This window comes from Staurois parvus, unplaced genomic scaffold (genome assembly GCF_062004578.1).
Source record: "Staurois parvus isolate SC_StPar_1 unplaced genomic scaffold, SC_StPar_1.0 ptg000207l, whole genome shotgun sequence".
NCBI lineage: Eukaryota > Metazoa > Chordata > Amphibia > Anura > Ranidae > Staurois > Staurois parvus.
This window is the reverse complement of record NW_028318003.1, coordinates 9,445,223-9,465,650: the sequence shown is the minus strand read 5'-3', so window position 1 is coordinate 9,465,650 and position 20,428 is coordinate 9,445,223. Positions and strand designations below refer to the sequence as shown.

The 20,428-nt window shown below is 39.9% G+C and overlaps 1 protein-coding gene across 7 annotated transcripts in view; it reads right to left on the bottom strand.

The window, feature by feature from the left end:
• The window catches only part of LOC149461278 (myosin-10-like), a 293,209-nt gene that overhangs the window by 64,107 nt on the left and 208,674 nt on the right, over window positions 1-20,428 (bottom strand). For all 7 annotated transcript variants that reach the window (XM_089678625.1, XM_089678626.1, XM_089678624.1 and 4 more), the window contains 7 exons: window positions 20,048-20,146; window positions 18,514-18,657; window positions 13,828-13,923; window positions 11,650-11,768; window positions 11,391-11,543; window positions 2,533-2,706; window positions 13-186 (listed from right to left, as the gene is read on the bottom strand). In XM_089678625.1, the coding sequence (XP_089534751.1) occupies window positions 13-186; window positions 2,533-2,706; window positions 11,391-11,543; window positions 11,650-11,768; window positions 13,828-13,923; window positions 18,514-18,657; window positions 20,048-20,146 (959 nt within the window). The remainder of the gene's footprint in view (window positions 1-12; window positions 187-2,532; window positions 2,707-11,390; window positions 11,544-11,649; window positions 11,769-13,827; window positions 13,924-18,513; window positions 18,658-20,047; window positions 20,147-20,428) is intronic.

Below are 20,428 nucleotides of genomic sequence, written 5' to 3'. Positions count from 1 at the left end.
AATATGACTCACCTTGCCAGCATAGTGGATTATACACAGATCAGCCTTGTCTCGCAGTTGTCTAGGCTTCTGGAATTTAGGATGGGTGCCAAGTTCTTGGATAACCTTCTCCACAAAACTTTTATCAGTGGCTTTGGGGAACCAGCATTCTTCATCCAGCAGGGATAGGACACCTGGAGGATTGGCCTGAAAGCAAGAACAAGGGCACTAATCTCTGTTCTTTTACTTGTCTCTTTTTTATTATACGTGTCAAGCACTTTTACTTTACCCTTCTATATGGTTTTCAAACAAACTCAGCCCCTCCCAACTCAATTATTGTTCAGTTATGGATCAGTCTGTTTCCAGAATGGGGGCTGAACTGTAAACTATGCCTTTTTATTTTCAAGGCGGGCTGCATGAATAGTATACTGTATGTACATACCATGGTCCTGACCACAAACACTAACACAGATGTCTTCAGACCTATTTTCAAGTGGCTGGCAATCAAGGTTGGAAAATGCAGTTCATATATATGAGAAACGTCTGCACTGCTTTTGTGAATTGTTTGGTTCCTTCTTGGAGAGAAATATCATCACTTTCTGTTCTGACAGGAAGTTAAGAGAAATGTTCCCAAAGGGGATAGTTTTAGGCAGGGGCGGACTGACAACTCATGGGGCCCCCGGGCAATAGGGGATCATGGGGCCCCTGTGTCCTTGCCCACACTCAAAATACATCCAAAAAAGCCTATAAAAAGGTACAAGGGGCATTTCATGGGGCCCCCTACTGACCCGGGCCCTCCGGCAGTGCCCGAGTGCTCAAATGGTTAGTCCGCCCCTGGTTTTAGGTAGCATTTGCATATAAAGTTGTACTTTATGGTAAACAGTTCATAGCAGTCTCTGTGCTGCCTCCTTCACAGCAATCATACGGCATGGTAATCCTTCAATAACTGCATGGAGATATGTAGTATGCACACATATTTGAAAAGGATGAGGCATTTTGCAGCTGACAGTTGACAACCAAGCATCTAAAGACTTATTTATCACATAAAATAAATATACATTTTATAATATCTATAATGAATCTTACTGTATTATCTTCATTTCCCCTTAAGAACCTACATGGACCATATGGTCCATGTAGGTTCATGTGGTCCATGTAGTTAGCATGCTACTAACCTAATAGCTGTAGCTCACTTTTGTTCACATGACCTTTGCCATGGCTGTAGTTATATGATAACAGCTAATAGAATATTCTGAGTATCATTTCCTCAGCTCCTCTGCTGGAAAGTTTTGTCTCAATAAATAATGCAATAAGATTCCAGCTCCCTGACATATTTACCAAAACATCAATTCAAAATAGTGTTGCGCTGTCAACCAAAAAACAGTGAAATTAATAATCTGAGAGTGCAATAAATGAATTAATAACAAAGTTCATTGTTAAATCAATTAATGAAGTCCAACATAACTGAAAAGTAATCTTCATATATCCAGTGTATACCAGCCACCTTGTGAATAAAGAGCCACTTACCAGACTGTTAGACCCCGAATTATAAGAGGTCTAAGCACTGCCGTAACTCTGGGCAGGCATGATGACATCGCTGCTAAACTCCGTCCAGCAAATGTTTTCCGACGGGATTTCTTTCAGTGGCATCGGAGGTAGGGACACTCTGATGCCTCTGGAAAACATCCCTTCGGACAAAACGTGTGCTGGACGGAGTTTAGCAGTGATGTCATCATGCCTGCCCAGAGTTACGGCAGTGCTGTGTGTTCTGCTTTTATTACCTCTTTGCTTGTAAGCATTTTATCTGTTTGTACTAATGAATTATATACAACAATTCATTATGGGATATCCTTGTTCTCTCCTTGGTGTGCGTTTGCAGTGGTGAGATCGTTTTACGAGAAGTCATCCAGTGACCATTCTGGGGCATGCCATATTTATGCGAGGCTTGAGGCAGAGTTGGCTGTGAGAAAAAGTGAGCTGGAGCTATCCATTCATTCATCCATGTGGGATGTCTTGTCATCTAAATACTGACAGAGACCACTTATGATGCGGGGTCTAAATGTCTGGTAAGCGGCTCTTTATTCACATGGTAGCTGGTGTATATTGGATATATGAAGATTACTTTTCACTTTTGAAGGACTTTATAAATTGATTTAACACTGGACTTTATAATTGATTTATTTATTGCACTCTGAGATTATTAATTTCACTTACTGTTTTTCGATTGACAGCTCAACAGTATTTTGAATTGATGTTTTTGACACTTGTGTGTAGATATCAGTGAGTGTGGCAGTCAACGATTTCACACTGATTGTTGATGAAATTTGATTATTGTTTTCCCTAGCGTGGGATATATGTATTATTTATTCATATATTTACCAACCGTGGTGTTGCTGTTAATGGTCAAAGATCCACAGAGGGGCTTACCTAAGATTGGAATGTTTGTAGGTATAGCTATAAAATGGAATAACAGTAAGTGACTTTCCTTTGTAGGTGGACCTAACAACAGCTAATCAGACAGAAGTGACAAAAGTTGCAATATTTTCTCCTCACCGGTCTCTCAATGAGATCAATGCAAGGCTGCAGGTCCAGGCCAAAATCAATGAAGTTCCACTCAATGCCTTCCCGCTGGTATTCCTCTTGTTCCAGAATGAACATGGTGTGATTGAAGAGCTGCTGCAGTTTCTCATTGGTGTAATTAATACAAAGCTGTTCAAATGAATTCAGCTGCAAACATGATATGTCAGAAATGAATTATTATATTATTATGTATATCATATTATGAAACCAAAATTACCAAACTTTAGTACTGTTGTACATTAGAAAACTGGGTGAGGCACAATGTGAAATTACATGTTGCAAGAAAGTAGATTTGTATCACAGTATTCAAGGTGAAGGAAAGTACTGAATAATAAAGTAAAGGCCCAAGAACTTGAAGTGATATTAAGTCCTCCATTTTTCGGCACTTTCAGCAGTTGTTTTAATCACTTAAACAGAGTATACAGCTTCCTTATCTTGTAAATGCTTGCCTACGTTCCAGTTTAAGCTGGTGCCATGATTGCTATCCCAAGTTTCCTGTTTCAGGGTGGCTCCTTGCAGGATCCTGTGGAGCCACCCTTGCATGCAGGGTCTAGAGTTGTATTTTCCTCTACACCAGCCTTTTTCAACTGGGGTGCATTCTGGGTTCGTCAGGGTTGCTTTGGCAAAATGCCTAAAAATTACCACAAATTGCCCAAAAAATGTGTACAAGCCAGCAGGTGAATCAAGCCTGCCTTTTGTTACACAAAGCCACCGGTTCTGAAAAAGTGTGCAACATTACAACTTTGGGCATTGTGCGGGCTAACCGCCAGCGTCTCAACAACCGCTGATGTCATCAGTTAATAATGAGGACATTGGGTGCCTGCACAGCATCCTTGTTTGACATCCCCCCTGTCTATCAGCACTGGGGCCATGTCAGCTGCGTGGTGGAGAGAAAATGAAGGAGAAGAAATGCTGGAATACTAGTCAGTGCAAATGTGTATTTGCTTTGTAAGAATAAATCATCTCTATTGTTGGGTGTCCTACATGTGTAACATTATTCATTTTGTTTTTTTACATTCTAGAATGAAGTGACTGGACATTTTGTAAGTATTTTAAAGGATGCCTTTTTTTTTTTAATTTAAATATTTATTAATTTTTCATATTATTACAAAAATCCATAAGAAGAGACACAATACATATAAATATCCATACATTTCTACTCTGTCCCTTCTATTTACCTCTTTTCTATTCCCTTCCCTCCCTCCCCACCATTTCCCCTCTTCTCCCCCCCCCCTACCCTCTGCAAGATCTCAAACCTCTCTAGGCCCAGTAACTTCGGATAACTTCCTAGATTAGAGTTTTCTATATTTCTCTTTCATTTCCGATTTTTCCCATTTTTCCCATCGTGAATAGTATATTTTCATCCTATCTTCCTGAATATGATAAGATTTTTCCATTCTGCTAATCTGGTTTACCCTATTGATCCAATCCTCCTCCGTTGGTATCTCAACCTTCCGCCAATACTTGGGGATCAACCCTTTTGCAGCACTTAAATAGTGCCATATACCTGATTCCTTATATTTATTCACTGTTGTTTCAACACTATGTAGGAGACAAATGGTTGGGTCTAGTCCTATGTCATTTCCAGTTATTTTTTCTATTAATTTGACTATTGTCTTCCAGTAAACCTGAATTTTTGGACATTGCCACCATATGTGAAACATCGTGCCCTCTTCCCCACATCCTCTCCAACACATGTTTGAATTCTCCCCCCTCATCCTGTGCTCAGTGCTCGGTGTAATATGCCATCGTGTCAAACATTTATAGTTAATCTCAACATCTCTCATACTAACATTCTCGTGAACCAGTCTAAATATCTTATTCTGTTGATCTTCATCTATCACCACCTCCATATCTCTTTCCCAATTTGTTATAAAAATTAACTTTGTGTCTGTGTCTAGTTCTGTGAGTATTCTATACATTTTTGTAACTCCGTGTTTCCCGTCTCTACGTGTTTCTAATAGCCTTTCAAACATGTTCCATTCCTTTTTTAATCTCAAGGGTTTTGGGAGAGTTCCTATAAAACATTTTAATTGATGATATTTCCACTCATCTATTTTACTAAACATATCTCCTACCATCTCTTTTAATTCTCTAAATGTTCTCAATTCCCCCTCTACCAATACATCTCTCAGTTGGATATCTTCCTTTTTAATCCATCTCCCTGATATCTCATCTTTTCCCGGAGGGAAGAATTCCGTGTTTGCAAGAGGCATTAATATAGAGTTGAATTCCCATTTCATGTGTTTATGTAAGTTGTCCCATATCCTTAAGACAGTTAAAGTGTAAGTGCTTGTGCCCTCTTTGGTTCTCCTATAGTGTGCTGGAACCCATATCATCTTGCTCAGATTAATTCCACTCATATCATTCTCTATTTTTACCCAACTTTTCCCCTTATGATTAAAAGTCCAATCATAAATTCTTGCTAACATTACTGCTTTATAATATCTCTTGACATCAGGTAGTCCCATCCCCCCTTTCTCTTTAGTCCTACTTAGTGTTTCATATGATACTCTTGGTTTTTTATTCCTCCAAATATATCTTGTTAACATTTTTCTCATTATCTTAAAAAACACCTCTGGGAGTTTGATCGGGATCATTTGAAATCTATAGAGTATTTTAGGTATAATTACCATTTTAATTAGGTTCATACGTCCTAACCATGATGGATTTCCTCCTTCTAATCTTTTTAGTTCGTCCTTAATCTCATTTATCAGAGAAATATAGTTTAATCTATACAGTTGTTTATATGAGGTAGCGAGTTTTATGCCTAGGTATTTTATATCTTTTTCTCTCCAAATAAAGGGGAATTCTTTTTGTAGCCTTTCTTTTTCGCTCTTTGGTATATTAATATTCAAAATCTCAGTTTTTGTTGGATTAATTTTTAGATTAGATAATTCCCCATATTCCTTCAGAATCTTCATTATATTTGGTAATGTTATTCAAGGGTTGCCTACATAAAACAGTAGGTCGTCCGCAAAGGCCGCTACTTTATGTTCTATATTTTCTATCTGGATTCCCTTTACCGCTCCACTATTCCTTATTATTGACAGCAGGGGTTCCAATGTCAATACATACAGCAAGGGGGACAATGGACATCCCTGTCTTGTTCCATTGGACATCCCAATGGATTCCGACCTCTCCCCATTTACCGTAATGATTGCGGTGGGCTCCTTATATAGTTTACCTATCCATTCTCGCATTCTCTCTCCAATCCCCAACCCTTCCAAGTTGTCTATCATAAAGCCCCAGTCCACTCTATCAAACGCCTTTTCGGCATCGATCGACAAGAGCACCACCGGGGCTTTCCCTTTTCTACTTTTCTGGATAAGCATCAGAGTTCTCAAACCATTGTCTCTACCCTCTCTCCCCTGGACAAAGCCCACCTGGTCTCCATGGATCCAATCGGGCATTAGATCTTTCAGCCTGTTTGCTAGGACCTTTGCGTACAACTTAGTATCTGTGTTTAATAGGGAAATGGGTCTGTAGCTAGAGCACTGAGAGGGATCTTTTCCCTCCTTGTGGATGAGAACTACATGGGCCTGAAGGGATTCCCTCCTCACCTCCATCCCGTCTCCCAAGTCATTCATATATTTCTTTAACTTTGGTAACAGTACTTCACTAAATTTTTTATAATACTTAACGGTATAACCATCCGGGCCTGGGCTTTTCCCTCCCCCTGTACTTCTCAATGCCACTTCTATTTCTTCCTGAGAGATTTCTACCTCCAGGGAGTTCAGTTGTGTTTCACTAAGCTTTGGCAATCCCGCATTTTTTAAATATATCCTCCTTTTTTCATTAATACCTTCTCTAATTTCTTTTGATGTTCCTTGGGGGCTGATGTTATACAACTTTCTATAATACTCCGTGAATACTTTTATGATTTCTTTAGTTGAGTGGGCTATCTCCCCCTTAGGGCTTTTTATCTTTTCTATATAATTTCTGTTTTTTTTCTTTTTTTTCAGGGCTCTCATTAAGTATTTTCCTGGTCTATCACCCCATCTATATCTTTCACTTAATACTTTATTATATACTCTTCTCCTCTCCTCATCCATCAATCTCTCTAATTCATCTTTTTTATCCCTTAACTTCTGTCTTGTTTCTATTGTTATTTTTTTCTTGTGTATATACTCCAATTCCAGGATTTCCTTTAAGAGTCCACTAACCCTCTCTCTTCTTTCCTTTTTTTTCCTTGCTCCCATCGCAATCAGGATTCCTCTTATATATACCTTATGACTTTCCCATACTGTAGCTGTCGATACTTCCTGCGTTTCATTCTCCTGGAAGTATACCTTAATCTCTTCACTGATCCTCTGCACAATATCCTCATCAAAGAGTAAAGCCTCATTTAACCTCCAACCTAAACCTCCCGTCCACCTTTTTCCCCATCCCATTTTCATCACAACTGGGGCATGGTCCGAAAAAGTTCTTGTCTCTATTTCTATTTTAACCAACATTTCAATGAGTTGATGATCTATTAAGATGTAATCCAGTCTCGAATACATCTCGTGTGCATTAGAGAAGAAGGTATAGTCTCTGTCCTTCATATGCATTATTCTCCAGGTGTCCACCAGTTGGTATTCGTGGATCACCTTCCTCAAAGCTCTCAGGGACCTACCCCCTTCTCTCTGCACAAGGGAGGTTACATCCATCTGTGGGTCCATACAGAGGTTTAAATCTCCTGCTATTATCAAACGCCCTTTTTTAAAATCGATCAATTTTTTTTAACAGACCCTTTAGAAAGATCTCAGGTTTCTTATTGGGGCAATATATATTGGCTAGTGTGCATTCAATTCCCTGTAGTTTACCTTTCAAAAACAGGAATCTCCCTTCCGGGTCAGTCCTTCTATCTTCCAGCTCAAACCTCATATTTTTTGCCAATCCTATTGCCACCCCCTTTGCTCTTTTAGTTGGAGAGTCGGCATAATACCATGTAGGATAATATTTGGATTTTAGTTTCACATTAGATTCTATCTCAAAGTGTGTCTCCTGCAAAAATACCACTGACGTTGCCCTATGATGTAGCTCTTTAAACAACTTGAATCTTTTCCCAGGGCAATTTAACCCATTCACATTATATGTTATAAACTGTATTTCATCCATCCTTCTTAATTTTTATTATCTCTCTTCTAATTCGTCTCCTCCTATTAGGCCCAAATGACTTGCAGAATATTAGCCCCACCCCCCCCCCCTTCCCCCCTCCTACCACCCCTCCCACCCTCTCTTTTTTTTCCCCTTCCCATTTTTAGGCGTATAAGCTGCCTACAAATCATTTGTGGATCCATTTCCACCATTGATTAAAATTTAGGGCGTAAGCTCCACCTATGTACGGCTCACCTCATCTCCGAGCCACCCGATTCCCTCTCTCTATAGTCTAGACTCAGCGAGAGTCTTTACTCTTTACCTCCCACCCTTAACCGTATCCTCTAAGCGGTTCACGACCTCCTGAGGAGGAAGGCCAGCGGCGAGAGAGTGGAGAGAGAAAAAAAAAAAAAAAAAAAAAAAAAAAAAAAAACTCAGTCTCTACTTAATTCTCCCTCCCCCCTTCCCCCCACGTGCTGCCAGTCCTCTTTTCTTGCATTAGTTATATTTCCTTTGTCTTCTTTTTCTTCTTCCCACCCAGCTATCTCCATTCTATGCAAGTCCAGTCTATCGCAAAAATCTCTTAAATCTTCCGGAAATCGCAAATACGCTGTAACCCCATTTTTCCAGCCAGTTAGAAATGCTGAGGAACCCCATCTATACTGCACATTCTGTTTTCTCATCTGCTCCAACAGGGGTTTCAGGGATCTCCTTCTCCTTAGGGTCTCTACTGTTAAGTCCGCATAAATTTGGATACTCAAGTCTCCGAACTTAATTAATGATCTTCCCTTGGTCTTCTTCCAGATCTCCTCTTTGACCCCAAATTTTTGGAACTGGACAATTATGTCCCTCGGTCTTTCCTTCTCGGTAGCCTGATTGAACTTTCCTATTCTAAATACTCCGTCTAACTTGATCCCATCTGTTTCAGGTCTATCTCTTATGGAGTTTAGAATTTTTTTAACTAGTTCGTATAATGTTTCCCCTTTAGCAGTCTCTGGGATTCCTCGTAATCTAAGATTACACCTTCTTTCTTTATTTTCTTGAACTTCCATCCTATAGATCATTTTTTTCTGGTTATTTTCTAATTGGCTTATTTTTTTCCTTAGATTATCTATGTTCTGGGCCTGGGTTTTAACTTTCTCCTCCGTTTCTTCCATTCTTGCTAGCAGATGTCCTAAATCGTTTCGAATAGCTGTCATTTCATGTTTTATCGTTTTTTCCAGATTTTGAAACATTTCAGTCATCTCCTTCTTATTTGGTACCTGTAGTTCACCTTCAGATCCTTTCCTTCCCAGGCCATCCACTATTTGTTGGCTACTGCTGCTATTCAAGCCCATTGATAATCTAGGACTACTTCCTGAACTAGTGTCCATTTCCCCCTTTGTACCTTGGGCCCTTTCTGGCGTAGTATTTCCATATGATGTATATTTCTTTATTGTTCCTGTTTGGGACCCTTTGGGCCCTGCTCCCTTGGGACCTTTATTCTTCATATCCTTTAAATATCTTGGTAGACTTGCAATTTTTCCTATAACCTTTACTCTCCTAGGGCACCTGGGCCTCCTCTCTTCTTATCTTCAAACCCCTGGGAATCCTCCCCCTCCTTCACCCCTTAGTAGCCTAAATCACTCAGGGGTTCACCACACAATAAGCTCCCAGCATTTTTCACTCACCCTTCCCTTCTCAGGACGGTGACTCCATACTTGTGTGGGAGGTCTTCACTGCTGCTCAGTCCTGGGGGGGGATTCCTCAGGGTTTCCGATACTGTTTTTCTTTCTTTCCTCCTCCTTTCTCGGTCCTTAGAAGTCGACTCAGGGAAGGAGGGTGGTTCGTGTGGTATTTATGGGTCTCCCTGCCCCAGGGTCAAACAGCCGTCCAGGGGGTACAGGCAGCTATACGCCGGCAACACCCTGTCACATCAGGGCGCCAGCCAGCATCCACTTTCCCTCCAGGGGTCCTCCGTAGCTGGCCCCTTACTCCTGCAGCATCTCTCCTCCTCTAGCCGCACGGGTTTTCACTCATGTGGTGCCAGGGGAGCCGACCTGTCACTACCTCTCCACGAGGGAACCGGCCGGCGTCTCTACTTCCCAGTCGTCCTTTGCGGCTCACGCCTCCCAGCTTCGTTTCCCCGGCAACCCGGCATCTGCGCTGGATCTCCCCAGCAAGTTCACCTCCCGGATGTCCGTACACGCTCCGCTCTCTGCTTCTGCCGCTCGCTCCCCAGGTCCCTCCACAATCAGGTAGGGCTTCACTTCATGAGGGTCTCGGGGTGGTCGGGAATGAGATTATCGGAGAGCACTCACATCGTGCTCTCCGACGCCGCCATGTCTAGGCTCCGCCCTGAGTCTTTAAAGGATGCCTTGACTGGAGTTGAGAGAAGTTGGGAAACTGCTCTACATTGTCCGCATCAATAGAAACACACAGCCCTGTAGCCTAGGATGGCAAGGCTTTACCCTGCTACTCCCTCCCCTCCCCCTTCTCCAACCTAACAAAAAGGCTGGAGACTGCCCTGTCAACTGTTAACTCTTTCATGTAAAGACTGGGAGTTCAGGGAAGCAGTACTGAGAGAGCAAGACCCAGCAGGATTGAAAGCTGAAAACAGCAAGTGCTGGGTAAGAATTTTACCAAATAGTTTACAGGGGAAATTTTATTTCATTATTCTCGGTATGTTCAGCTAAAACACACCAAGGGTTTAATACTACCTTATTGTGAACTCAGTATTAATCATATCAAATCTGTAGGTGAGAATTCAGCAGACTTTAACATATGATAAAAAAAACACAGGATGGGAAATTAATGCTACTTAATTATGCTATACTCCCTTGACCTTGCTAAAAGGACATTGGCAGGAAAGAAACTGTTATTAGGCTCCCATGGAGGAAGTCATTTCTTGATCCATATCTTACTGGTTTCATGTCACTGTCCAAGAAATAGTGTTGCATCCCCTCTAGAGATGCATCCCCTCTGAAGACATGCGTGGCACGAAACGCGTAAGGAGGAGCTAATACGCCGTGGCGTCACGCCACCGGAGCCTTGTGAAGGTCCGGCGGCCATCTTAGTATATGGACGGTTAGTCCTACTTTTATCCTGGAATTATCAATGCATCTGTTTTATTGAATCTTCTTATGGAATAAATATTTAATAATACTACACTATGGGAACCTTTTGTTTGGCTTCCTTGTGGAGCTATTGATTCCTAGAGCCCACCAAAGAGCTTTATCCATCCCAGTATCCAGAGGAGGGAGTCCCTGTAAACACAGGCTGCAACACCCATCCATCCCCTAAAGGGGACCTCTGGCTGATTGGATTACCGTACAACCCAAGAGTATTTGCTGTGCTGCCCGCCACCCAGAGGGAGGATATTCCTATGCCAGGCTTACCTCGCTTCCTTAAAGAGGGCCTCTGAAGGTATATTTACATGCACATTTCCATTTCGCATCTGGTGAGTGCGTTATTTTACTACACCTTCAAGCACAAGCACTGAAGCATCGCTGCAGTTGGCAATTTAAGCACAGATTGTCACCTTATGAACTTTTATTATTTATTTTATCCTATTCATTATGCCTGCATTTTATATACTATATTTGGTCAGCCAAACAGACACTTTTATATTCTATAGCGCTGCACTTGGATTTAAACTAGACTGCTGCCAACATTCATACAAACAGGTGCTATTAAATCAGTATGTAATAATAAAAATTAGTAAAAACCTTGATTATAAAAAAATCCATCTATCACAACATTATGTTTACCTCAAAAATTTCAAAGCCAGCTATGTCCAGGATCCCTATGAAGGATGCACCTTGTCGCTTGGTCCTATCCAGCGCTCTGTTAATGCGATGGACCAGCCAACGGAAGAGCCTTTCATAGAGCGCTTTAGCAAGTGCCTCCACAGCAAAGTCAGCCTTTACAGGGAAAAAAATGCAGACATCACTGTCAGTGTATCCATGTGTGGGGTATGTATGGTGTAGTAATGGCATATAATATAAACATGAATGTAACAAAGCTCACCTGTTCCTTAGTCTGTGCCTTCTGGACATAATCACGCCCAACTTTAATCTTCGGCATCAAGATGGCACGTGTAAACTCTGTCACATTGAGTCCCAAAAGATGACACAGTTTCTGTGCAGCTACATAAAGACATCAAAAATATAAACTACCAAACAATAGAAGTGTTGATGAATAGAGATTATAAAGAAGCTCTAGAGAAACAGCTCTACTAAGTTTTCTTTAGGCCCTGGGTGATCACATTGTTCATTCATGTATACAGTCAGTGAAGGTAAAGCCGCCCATACCTGGATTGAAATTCAAGCAGTTCAGAAGGGACCAGATGAATTTCAATACAGGTATGGGCAGGCTGGTTCTACAGATGTTGATCTACCGACTGACTTCTGTATAAGCACCCTGTTGGATTTTTCCTGGTTAATCAGCGCCGCAGGTTATAGCTGGCAGCACTGATCAGTGTATTCTGATGGTGGGGAAGGCTTCTCGCCATCAGAATAAAACTCAGTGGGAAGGATTCCCCCCATCCACATCGAGTGTGTGGATGGGGGAATTGGGTAATTTCATTTTTCATTTCACCGCTAGTTAAATGAAAAAAAAAATTACTAATGCATGGGCTGCCTAAAACTCTTGTTTCAGGTAGTGGCCAAAATGGGCGGCAAAAGATAGGCTCTATCCCTAAACTACCGCCTGCTACTACAGGACCTGAGACAACAATACAGAATACACTATTTAGATAATTTATGAATAACCTTCCTGAAGTTGGGAGAGGAGGGGGCAGAATTTCAGTGTCTCTGGTAGTAAAAGTAACCTGCAGCAAATTCTGCATTAATTGAAAGTTTAGACTGAGATGCAATGCTGTACCCTTTGGCCTTGTTTATACTTGCGTTGCTCTCTGATCCACATTTGTTCACTCTTCCGAGGGCATTTGACAGGTGGTAAGGAGGTGTTATATTACCTTCTCACTGCTTTTTTAAGCCCATAAACCCCACACCAGTGCAGCGCAATTCCATGCATTGCACGCAGTTGCTGGACCATTGTGGCGCCCCCATTCAATTGTTGTACCGCCCTCCGAATGCAAAAGCAGGGATTATTTTTGCTGCGCCATGATTCAAAGCATCGCAGCTGTGGAATATGTTATAACCCTCCACTGTCTTTGCAGCTTAAGGGGGAGCAGATGGGGGCAGTAAAAACAAGCTTACTGAAATAGGGTACGATGCAAGGCTACAAATGAAAGCCTACCTTCTTCAAATTTGGCAACCTTAGGCAGAAGCCAAGTTATCCTTTCCACAAATCCTGGTATTAGAAGCATATTCCTTTGGTAATTTGCCAAACCTCCCATCTTTGTATATGTTTGAGTATCAATATATAAAGCATGTTGTACACCTTACTGAATTCAGCCTTAACAGACATAAGCTTTGTATCAAGAAAATAAAAGTTGAACAGCTTATTGAACATACAGACAGGCATATCAGAAGCATGAAATACATAAGAGTACCAGGTCGAGTCAGTGGGGTAGGACATGTACAATGAACATACATTTGGGGAATTTATCAAAAGTAGAGCAGCTGTGCACGGAATAAATCAGCTTCTAGCTTGTTCAGTTAAAATGGAACTAAACCCTCCTATTCTTTACAGCAAAAAGAAGCTGCCATCTTAGCCTTTGTGTGATCTCCAGTTGCCATGGTGCTGTACATCTTACTTTTGATGGTTTTACAGTTCGGTTGAGAGAACAAGCAACTGTGATAGCATGCATTGAATGTAATTGTTTTGTGTTTAGTTCTGCTTTAAGCTTTTCAAATGAAAAATAGAAGCAGATTTGCCATGCACAGCTGCTCCAAATCCTGGCTTCTCCAGTTTTGATAAATTCTCTTCATTGCAGCTGGAGCAAATGTAGTTTCCTGAAATGCAAAAACCTATACAATGGTAAATGAAGTACAGTACATTGATTATACAGAAAATATTGACGTCTTCTCTGCAATAGGATCTGTCTACATACGAATGTTCTAAGATCGGTGTTGGTGGATTTGGATTCTTTGTTTTGTTCAGGGAACCTTTAAGAGCACTCAGATAAGTATGACAGCCTGTATTGTTGAAATGTGATTTAATCCACTGTGACATGAATTAAAGACAATGCAGCAGGTCACAGGAGGATACCCAATACAATATCGCTACAGAATGACACACCTGTGTTATCTGGCATGGACGCCTGGTCTGTGTTCCTCTCTTTCCGAAAGACAATATTGCCAAACTGGAGAACAGCTGATACCATCTTCAGCATAGCTAGATGAAAGATATTAAAACACAATAACTAAGGGATGCTCACTACAAACACAACTGTATATATAAATAGCAGTTCACCTGTTACATATATCTATTTCAGATAAAACATTCATAGTGAGAATCATTTTACATTTCTTAACCTGTTGCCACACACGTAACACATATGTGCAAAAGGGTAGGCTTTAAAGCACACACACATATGCATCTGCAGACTGTGAGAAGCATCTGTGATGCTAGGTCTAGTGACTGACCTCCCACTTAACACCTACGATGTACACTGTATAGAGGCACCTTCTTCTGCACTGTCTGGCGTTCACTTGAAGAAGTGCTAATGTTAAAGCATAAGCATAACTAAAATAAAAAAACAGACAAATCAGCACAAGGGACTTAACTTGTATCCCTTGTGCTGATTCCTTTTCTGTTAGCAGAAATCCTCCTCCATCTAACCCCCCGCCTCACCCTCACTGTCACAATCTTGCAGTGGGTTAATATGACTAAGGGCCCATCACAGACTCTCCTCAAGAAAGCTCAACTCTTAGCCAACCCCTTAGTTGTATTAGCCCCCTGCTGCACTGGAAGATTACAGCAGCAGGGATGAGGGAGGGTGGATGGGGGGACAAGGACAGAGGAGGATTTTTACTAACATAGGAGGCATCAGTACAAATGACACATCCTACTGACTGTATGTTATGTCCCTTGTACTGATTTTTCCATTTTTTATTTTAGTTACACTTAGGCTTTAAGACTGCAGGCAGCACTACATAGTCTAGTCACTGCACAATGGTTAAGTGGTTAGCACGTCCACCTGGAGCAACTAGGGTAGCTGGTCCGAATTCCAGCCACAGCACTACCTGTATGAAGTTCTCCCTGTGCCTGTGTGGGTTTCCTACAGGGACTTCTGTTGACTCCAACACTCCAAAGACAGGCAGGTACATTAATTGGCTCCAGTCTATATTGGTCCTAGTAAATATATGTATGAATGTGTTAGGGACCTTAGACTGTAAGCTCCTTGAGGGCAGGGACTGATGTGAATGTACAATATATATGTAAACTGCCCGCGCTACATAAATACCTATAATAAATAAATCAGAGAACAAATAAAAAGTAACAAAGAGTTTTAAATATAGCTACAGTTCATTAAAGTAGAACTAGAGGCAAACCTTTTTTTTTCCCATGTTGGATAGAGCACGGTTATAATGCCTGTCAGGATTTTTTTTGCCATTTATGTCCCATTGGGGAAATGTCTGCAAATTCCTTGGGGACCCCTAGGTTAACAGAAAGTAGTGTAGAGATTTCCCCTCTATTACTTTTTCTGGGGACAACCCAAAATTTGGGATTTTCTTTTACTTTCAAAGATAATGGTAAACAGAACAGGTGTTTAATCCCTCTCCATTGTATCCAAAACTAAAAAAAAAGTTTTGCCTTTAGTTATACTTTATACTTTAAGTAAATACTGTAAAATGACTTTAATCAATAAATAAAACATTGACATGTTAAATGTTGATAACTTCAGCAAAGTATAAGAACTGTAATAAAGCAATTACATAACACACTAATTTAAAAATCTAAAAACAACATGCAACACTACTAATCCCTGCTTATGGCCCCTTGCATACGGACATTCTGATCGGGTCCGCCTGCCCGTTTTTCAGGCAGACCCGATCGGAATCCCTATTCTCCTCTATGGAATGGTGGGTGTAAACAGATATGTGTCCATTTACACCCACCGACATCCAATTTGATCCAACAAAAGAGACAGATGGGGATCCATTCCCCTTCGGTGAATCAGATCGGATGGGATGGCAGTCTATCTGTTTCCATTCGACTGCACATAGAGTACAGCAGGCTGTGTCTGTGTTGGCTCTGCAGCAGTGGAGCAGACACGGACCTGTCATTTGTTTGCTCCGCGGGGATCAGTGGACAGATCCCCTGCTGAGCAAGCGGATCCGCTGCTGAGTCAACCCTGTGTGAAAGAGGCCTATGTCACAGTTGTGATGTTTTCCTTTTGCCCTTGTCTTTGGAGCTTCCCACATTCTGATTTTTGGTGAAATTGTTACTGCCTGGTCCATAATGATCCTTCTTTCCTTCCTTTTTTTGATGTTTTCCAGTTATGGCTTGAATGGTTTATATCTAGTCATTTTTTTACACATATATCCTCCTTTCTTATAAACATATCTTTCCTAAATATAATATACCAGATTGTAGACATTTTCGTAGTTTGCCAATTGGGTTTATTGTATTTAGTGAAATCACAAACGGTACAATTTAAATTTTATTTTTTTGCTTATTGCTTATACATTTGCCATTCCTAATGTATTCTTTCTCACTACATACATAGCAGGCAGAAAATTATACTAACCAATTAAAATGTTATGATGTGATATGGATAACTGCCCATTACTGGTCTTTAGTCTTCATATTATGTTAATAACTAGACATTTATTTGGCAATTATAAATTAAAATATAGAAGATTCTGAGTGTTTTAATATATACTTATTATTGTGAACTATATCTAGCAGCTTATAAAATCATTCTAACCAATAAAAAAAATTGTTTCATCCTGTCTGCTGTAACTTTTGCTGATATGGCTGATATGGATAACTGTCCATCACTGGTCTTCGTATTTTGCTATCAACTAGAACTTAAATAACATTTATTTTAATGGGTTATAATAAGCAGAACATCTGATCCCCATTTTTTATCCCAGTTTTGGGAGAGTTTTATGTGGATGTTTTTCCTAAAAATCTCCTTCCCCTTTATTTTGAGATCTTGTCCAAGAATATATTCAGCAACCTCTAGTCTTCTTTTCTATAATCGTTATCTATTTCTGTGGGAACTCTTGCGATGTCTGGGGCCCATTTTTGGGGGCAAGTTCCACTTACAAAGTTCAATGGTATGTTTCTCTTTCTTTATAGGACATATAAATTTGGGGAACCAGGCATTGGTGCAATTTTTTTCTGTATAACTATAATATATTGGCATGTTTTGATCTGTCTTTTGAAATTAAAGCTCTTTGTTCGTGTTAATCGCTACATTCCTCTGAAGAACATGACTCTTATTCCAAGAAACACAACAGGAAGAAACAACTCAATAGCTTTCTGTAGGAAAAAAGTACACCATGGGATAGATTTACTATTATTATACAGGATTTATATAGCACCAAAAGGCAAATGGACTGTGCACTTTGCAAAGTGTGGTTGCTTCAGAGTAAATGAGGTAAAGCTTCACTTTGCAAAGAATACCCAATCCCATGCAAGGAAAAAAAACAGCATTTTTGCTTGCACATGAGTGGATGATGGAAGTCAGCAGAGCTTCTGGAGCAACTACATTTGCAGAGTCCAACTGCTATTTGGAAAGTGCACAGTCTATTTTCCTTTAGTAAATCAACCCCTTTACATATAGGCTGAGGTCTAAATGACTCTTATAAACATACTATGTGATTGATTTGCTAGCGGCAAATAGGCTGTTCACTTTGCAAGAGAATTTTTCCTTTGCTTAGTGAAGTAAGAGAAGCTTTGCTGACATTATCCAATCACAAGCAAGCAAAATACTTTTTTTTTTCCTTGCATGTGGTTGGATATGCTTTGAAATGATTTTTTTCCACATTTACTAAGCTAAAGGAAAATTTCCTTGAAAGTCAACACATTAATTACTTTTAGTAAATCAACTCTTATATGTATATTTTTTTTCAAGATATACAAATGCAATGAACTGACCTCTAGAAACGAATAGTGATGATTTTGCCTTTTACGTATGAATGTTTTTAATGTCTTTGAATGTATATCTATAAATATGTTGTTAGATTTTATTAGGAAAAAGCCATAAAAGACTTTATTGTGAAAACCATGTAGATACCTATAAAGTCTAATTTACTTTAGTTAGGAAACACACAATGTCTACTAGAAACTTTAATGACAGTTCTAAAATGCAAGCTCCATGCACACTAGTGTTTTTTAGAAGCTCAAAAAAAAACGCTAAATAAAAAGCCGCTGGATGAAAACCGCTGACAATAGCATTTTTGTGCTATCTTGTATTAGTGTTTAGCAGCGTTTAGGAGCATTAGCGTTTTATTAGTGTTTTTACAGTACATGAAGAAAAAAAAAAAGCTGTTAGGAGCTTTTTAATAGCATTTAGGAGAGTTCAGCTTTTTTCTGCTGGAAAAACTCAACAAAAAAACTCTACAAAAATGTTTTTTCTACTCCTAGAAACTGAAGCTGAAAAAACGCTAATAGCCTAAAGTGGTGTACATGGCCACATAAGATAACACTAGCTTCTAAGAGCAGAAAAAAATGCTACTAACAACTTCTAGGAGCTTAAAAAACCGCAAGTGCGCATACAGCCACAAAGTAAGAAATTGCAATATTTATAATACACACATATTACTGTGAAATGTATTTTTTTTGTAAGCTCTAATTAATGCATGTCCCTGTATTGCAAAGTTCCTTTACATGACAGCAGCAGACTTTTCTGCCAGATTCATAATCAAGTGCACATTCTCTCCCTCCAAGTACCCAATAATGGCATATTTCCAATACCTAACACTGAACAACATTCCATTGTCATCAAAATGGGGACAACCTGTTACTTACACATGATTTCTTCATGAGTAATTCCCATGATTTTCATGGACTCCATTGTCTCGTGGAAGATCTCTTTGTCCTGCTGTCCGGGAATGGTAACGTTTCCATTGGATAAAAAGCGATACTGGTTGAAGCCCTCCAAAAGTAAGTCAGCTAGAAGAGAAAAAAAAAAGAACACCATGTCATCTGCAACAATAAACCCAAAGGAATAAAAAATAAAAATATTACAAAAAAATTTGTTATTTCTTTATGACATAAGGATCAAAAGCAGAGGAGAATGTTTTGACATTAGAAAATATTTTTGCTGCTCATTCATATGAGAGGACTATAGTATCACTATCTCCACAGGTACGTCAACCACTGGTTTTACATTTCTGGAACTGTTTTTATAAGGGAGGGTGACTATAAGCCATTGAGGGCATGGCATTAAAGTGAAAGTATTTCTTTAACCTGCATGTTCTAGAAACTGTTGTTTTGTGTTTTCAAACCTAACAGAATGACAAGTATTGGTGCTTACTGCCCACCACAGTGCTTCCAAAAGTAGAACTAAACCCTCCTATCCTTTATAGCCAAGAAGCTGCCACCTTAGCCAATGTTTGCTCTGCAGTTGCCACAGTGCTGCACGTATGATCAGCTATGACACCAGCCATTTGACAGCTGGACAGTTCAGTTAAGAACACAAGCAACTGTGACAGTTATCACGCAATGTATACCTTTAATGTACTTGTTTGTTTTGGGAAATTGATAGGTTTGTGGGCCGGTTCACACTATAGAAACGCAGTCCAGATGTGTTCTGGATGCGTTTCTGCAGGCGCATTTTGTATGCATTTTCGGCGCATTACGGAGTGCTTTTGACGCATTCCAGTGCATATTTGATGCTTTCCGGTTCAGTTTTCCCCTCTCTTTTTCTTCAATTTAAACATGCGTTCCAGTGCATTTTTGTGTTTCAGTACAGTTCTGTGCAGGAAAAATGCAGCCTGTTCTACTTTTTTTTTCTGAATCCAGAACGCACTGGAAGTGCAAGCTCTGATGTGCACTATGATATTGAAAACCAAATAATCTACTTTCTGTCCATTTTGGACGCAGAAAAAAAGCACACTGAAACGCATGTAGTGTGAACTGGCCCTGAGCACTTTTCTTTTAATTTTACAGTGTTTAATGTGCATTGGTACTTTAAACACTCCATATGAACAAAAAGTGCAAAAATCATTACTATACCCTCTCCTCTCTGTTTGTCTTGTTTTATTTAACATGTCAAAACGAAACAGGAAATGGAAATATAAAAAGAAAAGAAGACGTAAATGGCAATAAAAGTACTCCAAAATGCCAAACTATACATTTGCTCTGGTCAGATCTTACGCACAGGACTCCATCCAAAGAGTAAGTAACATTTTAAATACATCTAAAGCCTGAGGAACATCACAGAACAAGAAAGTGATACACTTAACATAATCACATCTCTGTATTCCAGATAGTACACAATATACTGTAAATATACATGGCTGAAGTCTCTGGAATGTCCATGTAAAATATAACAGCTTACATTTCACATGCTCCCCTGCTCCTGCTAAAAGCTGGTAAAAAACATGGAATGTCCTTTCATCCTTGGCTTGGCGAATTGCTCGGGATTTCTCCAGTAAATCTGAAGAAGGCAGTTAAGGGGGGTGCCAGGAAAACGTAATGGTAACATTGTAATTAAATAAGGGCTATGTAATAATAGGTTTTTCAAAGGTGTTCTCATGTTTTTGATTTTGGGTGAAGGTTAAAGTTGATTCGTCTTTGTTCACCAACTGTCAGTTTTTGTGGATCATAATACATCATTACTCTTCCCGCTAAGAAAGCTTTTAGCTGGGAGCAAACATTTATATGTTTAGCACTTTGTACTGCTACTAAAAGGTGTATCATGGTCTTCAAAATAGCCAAA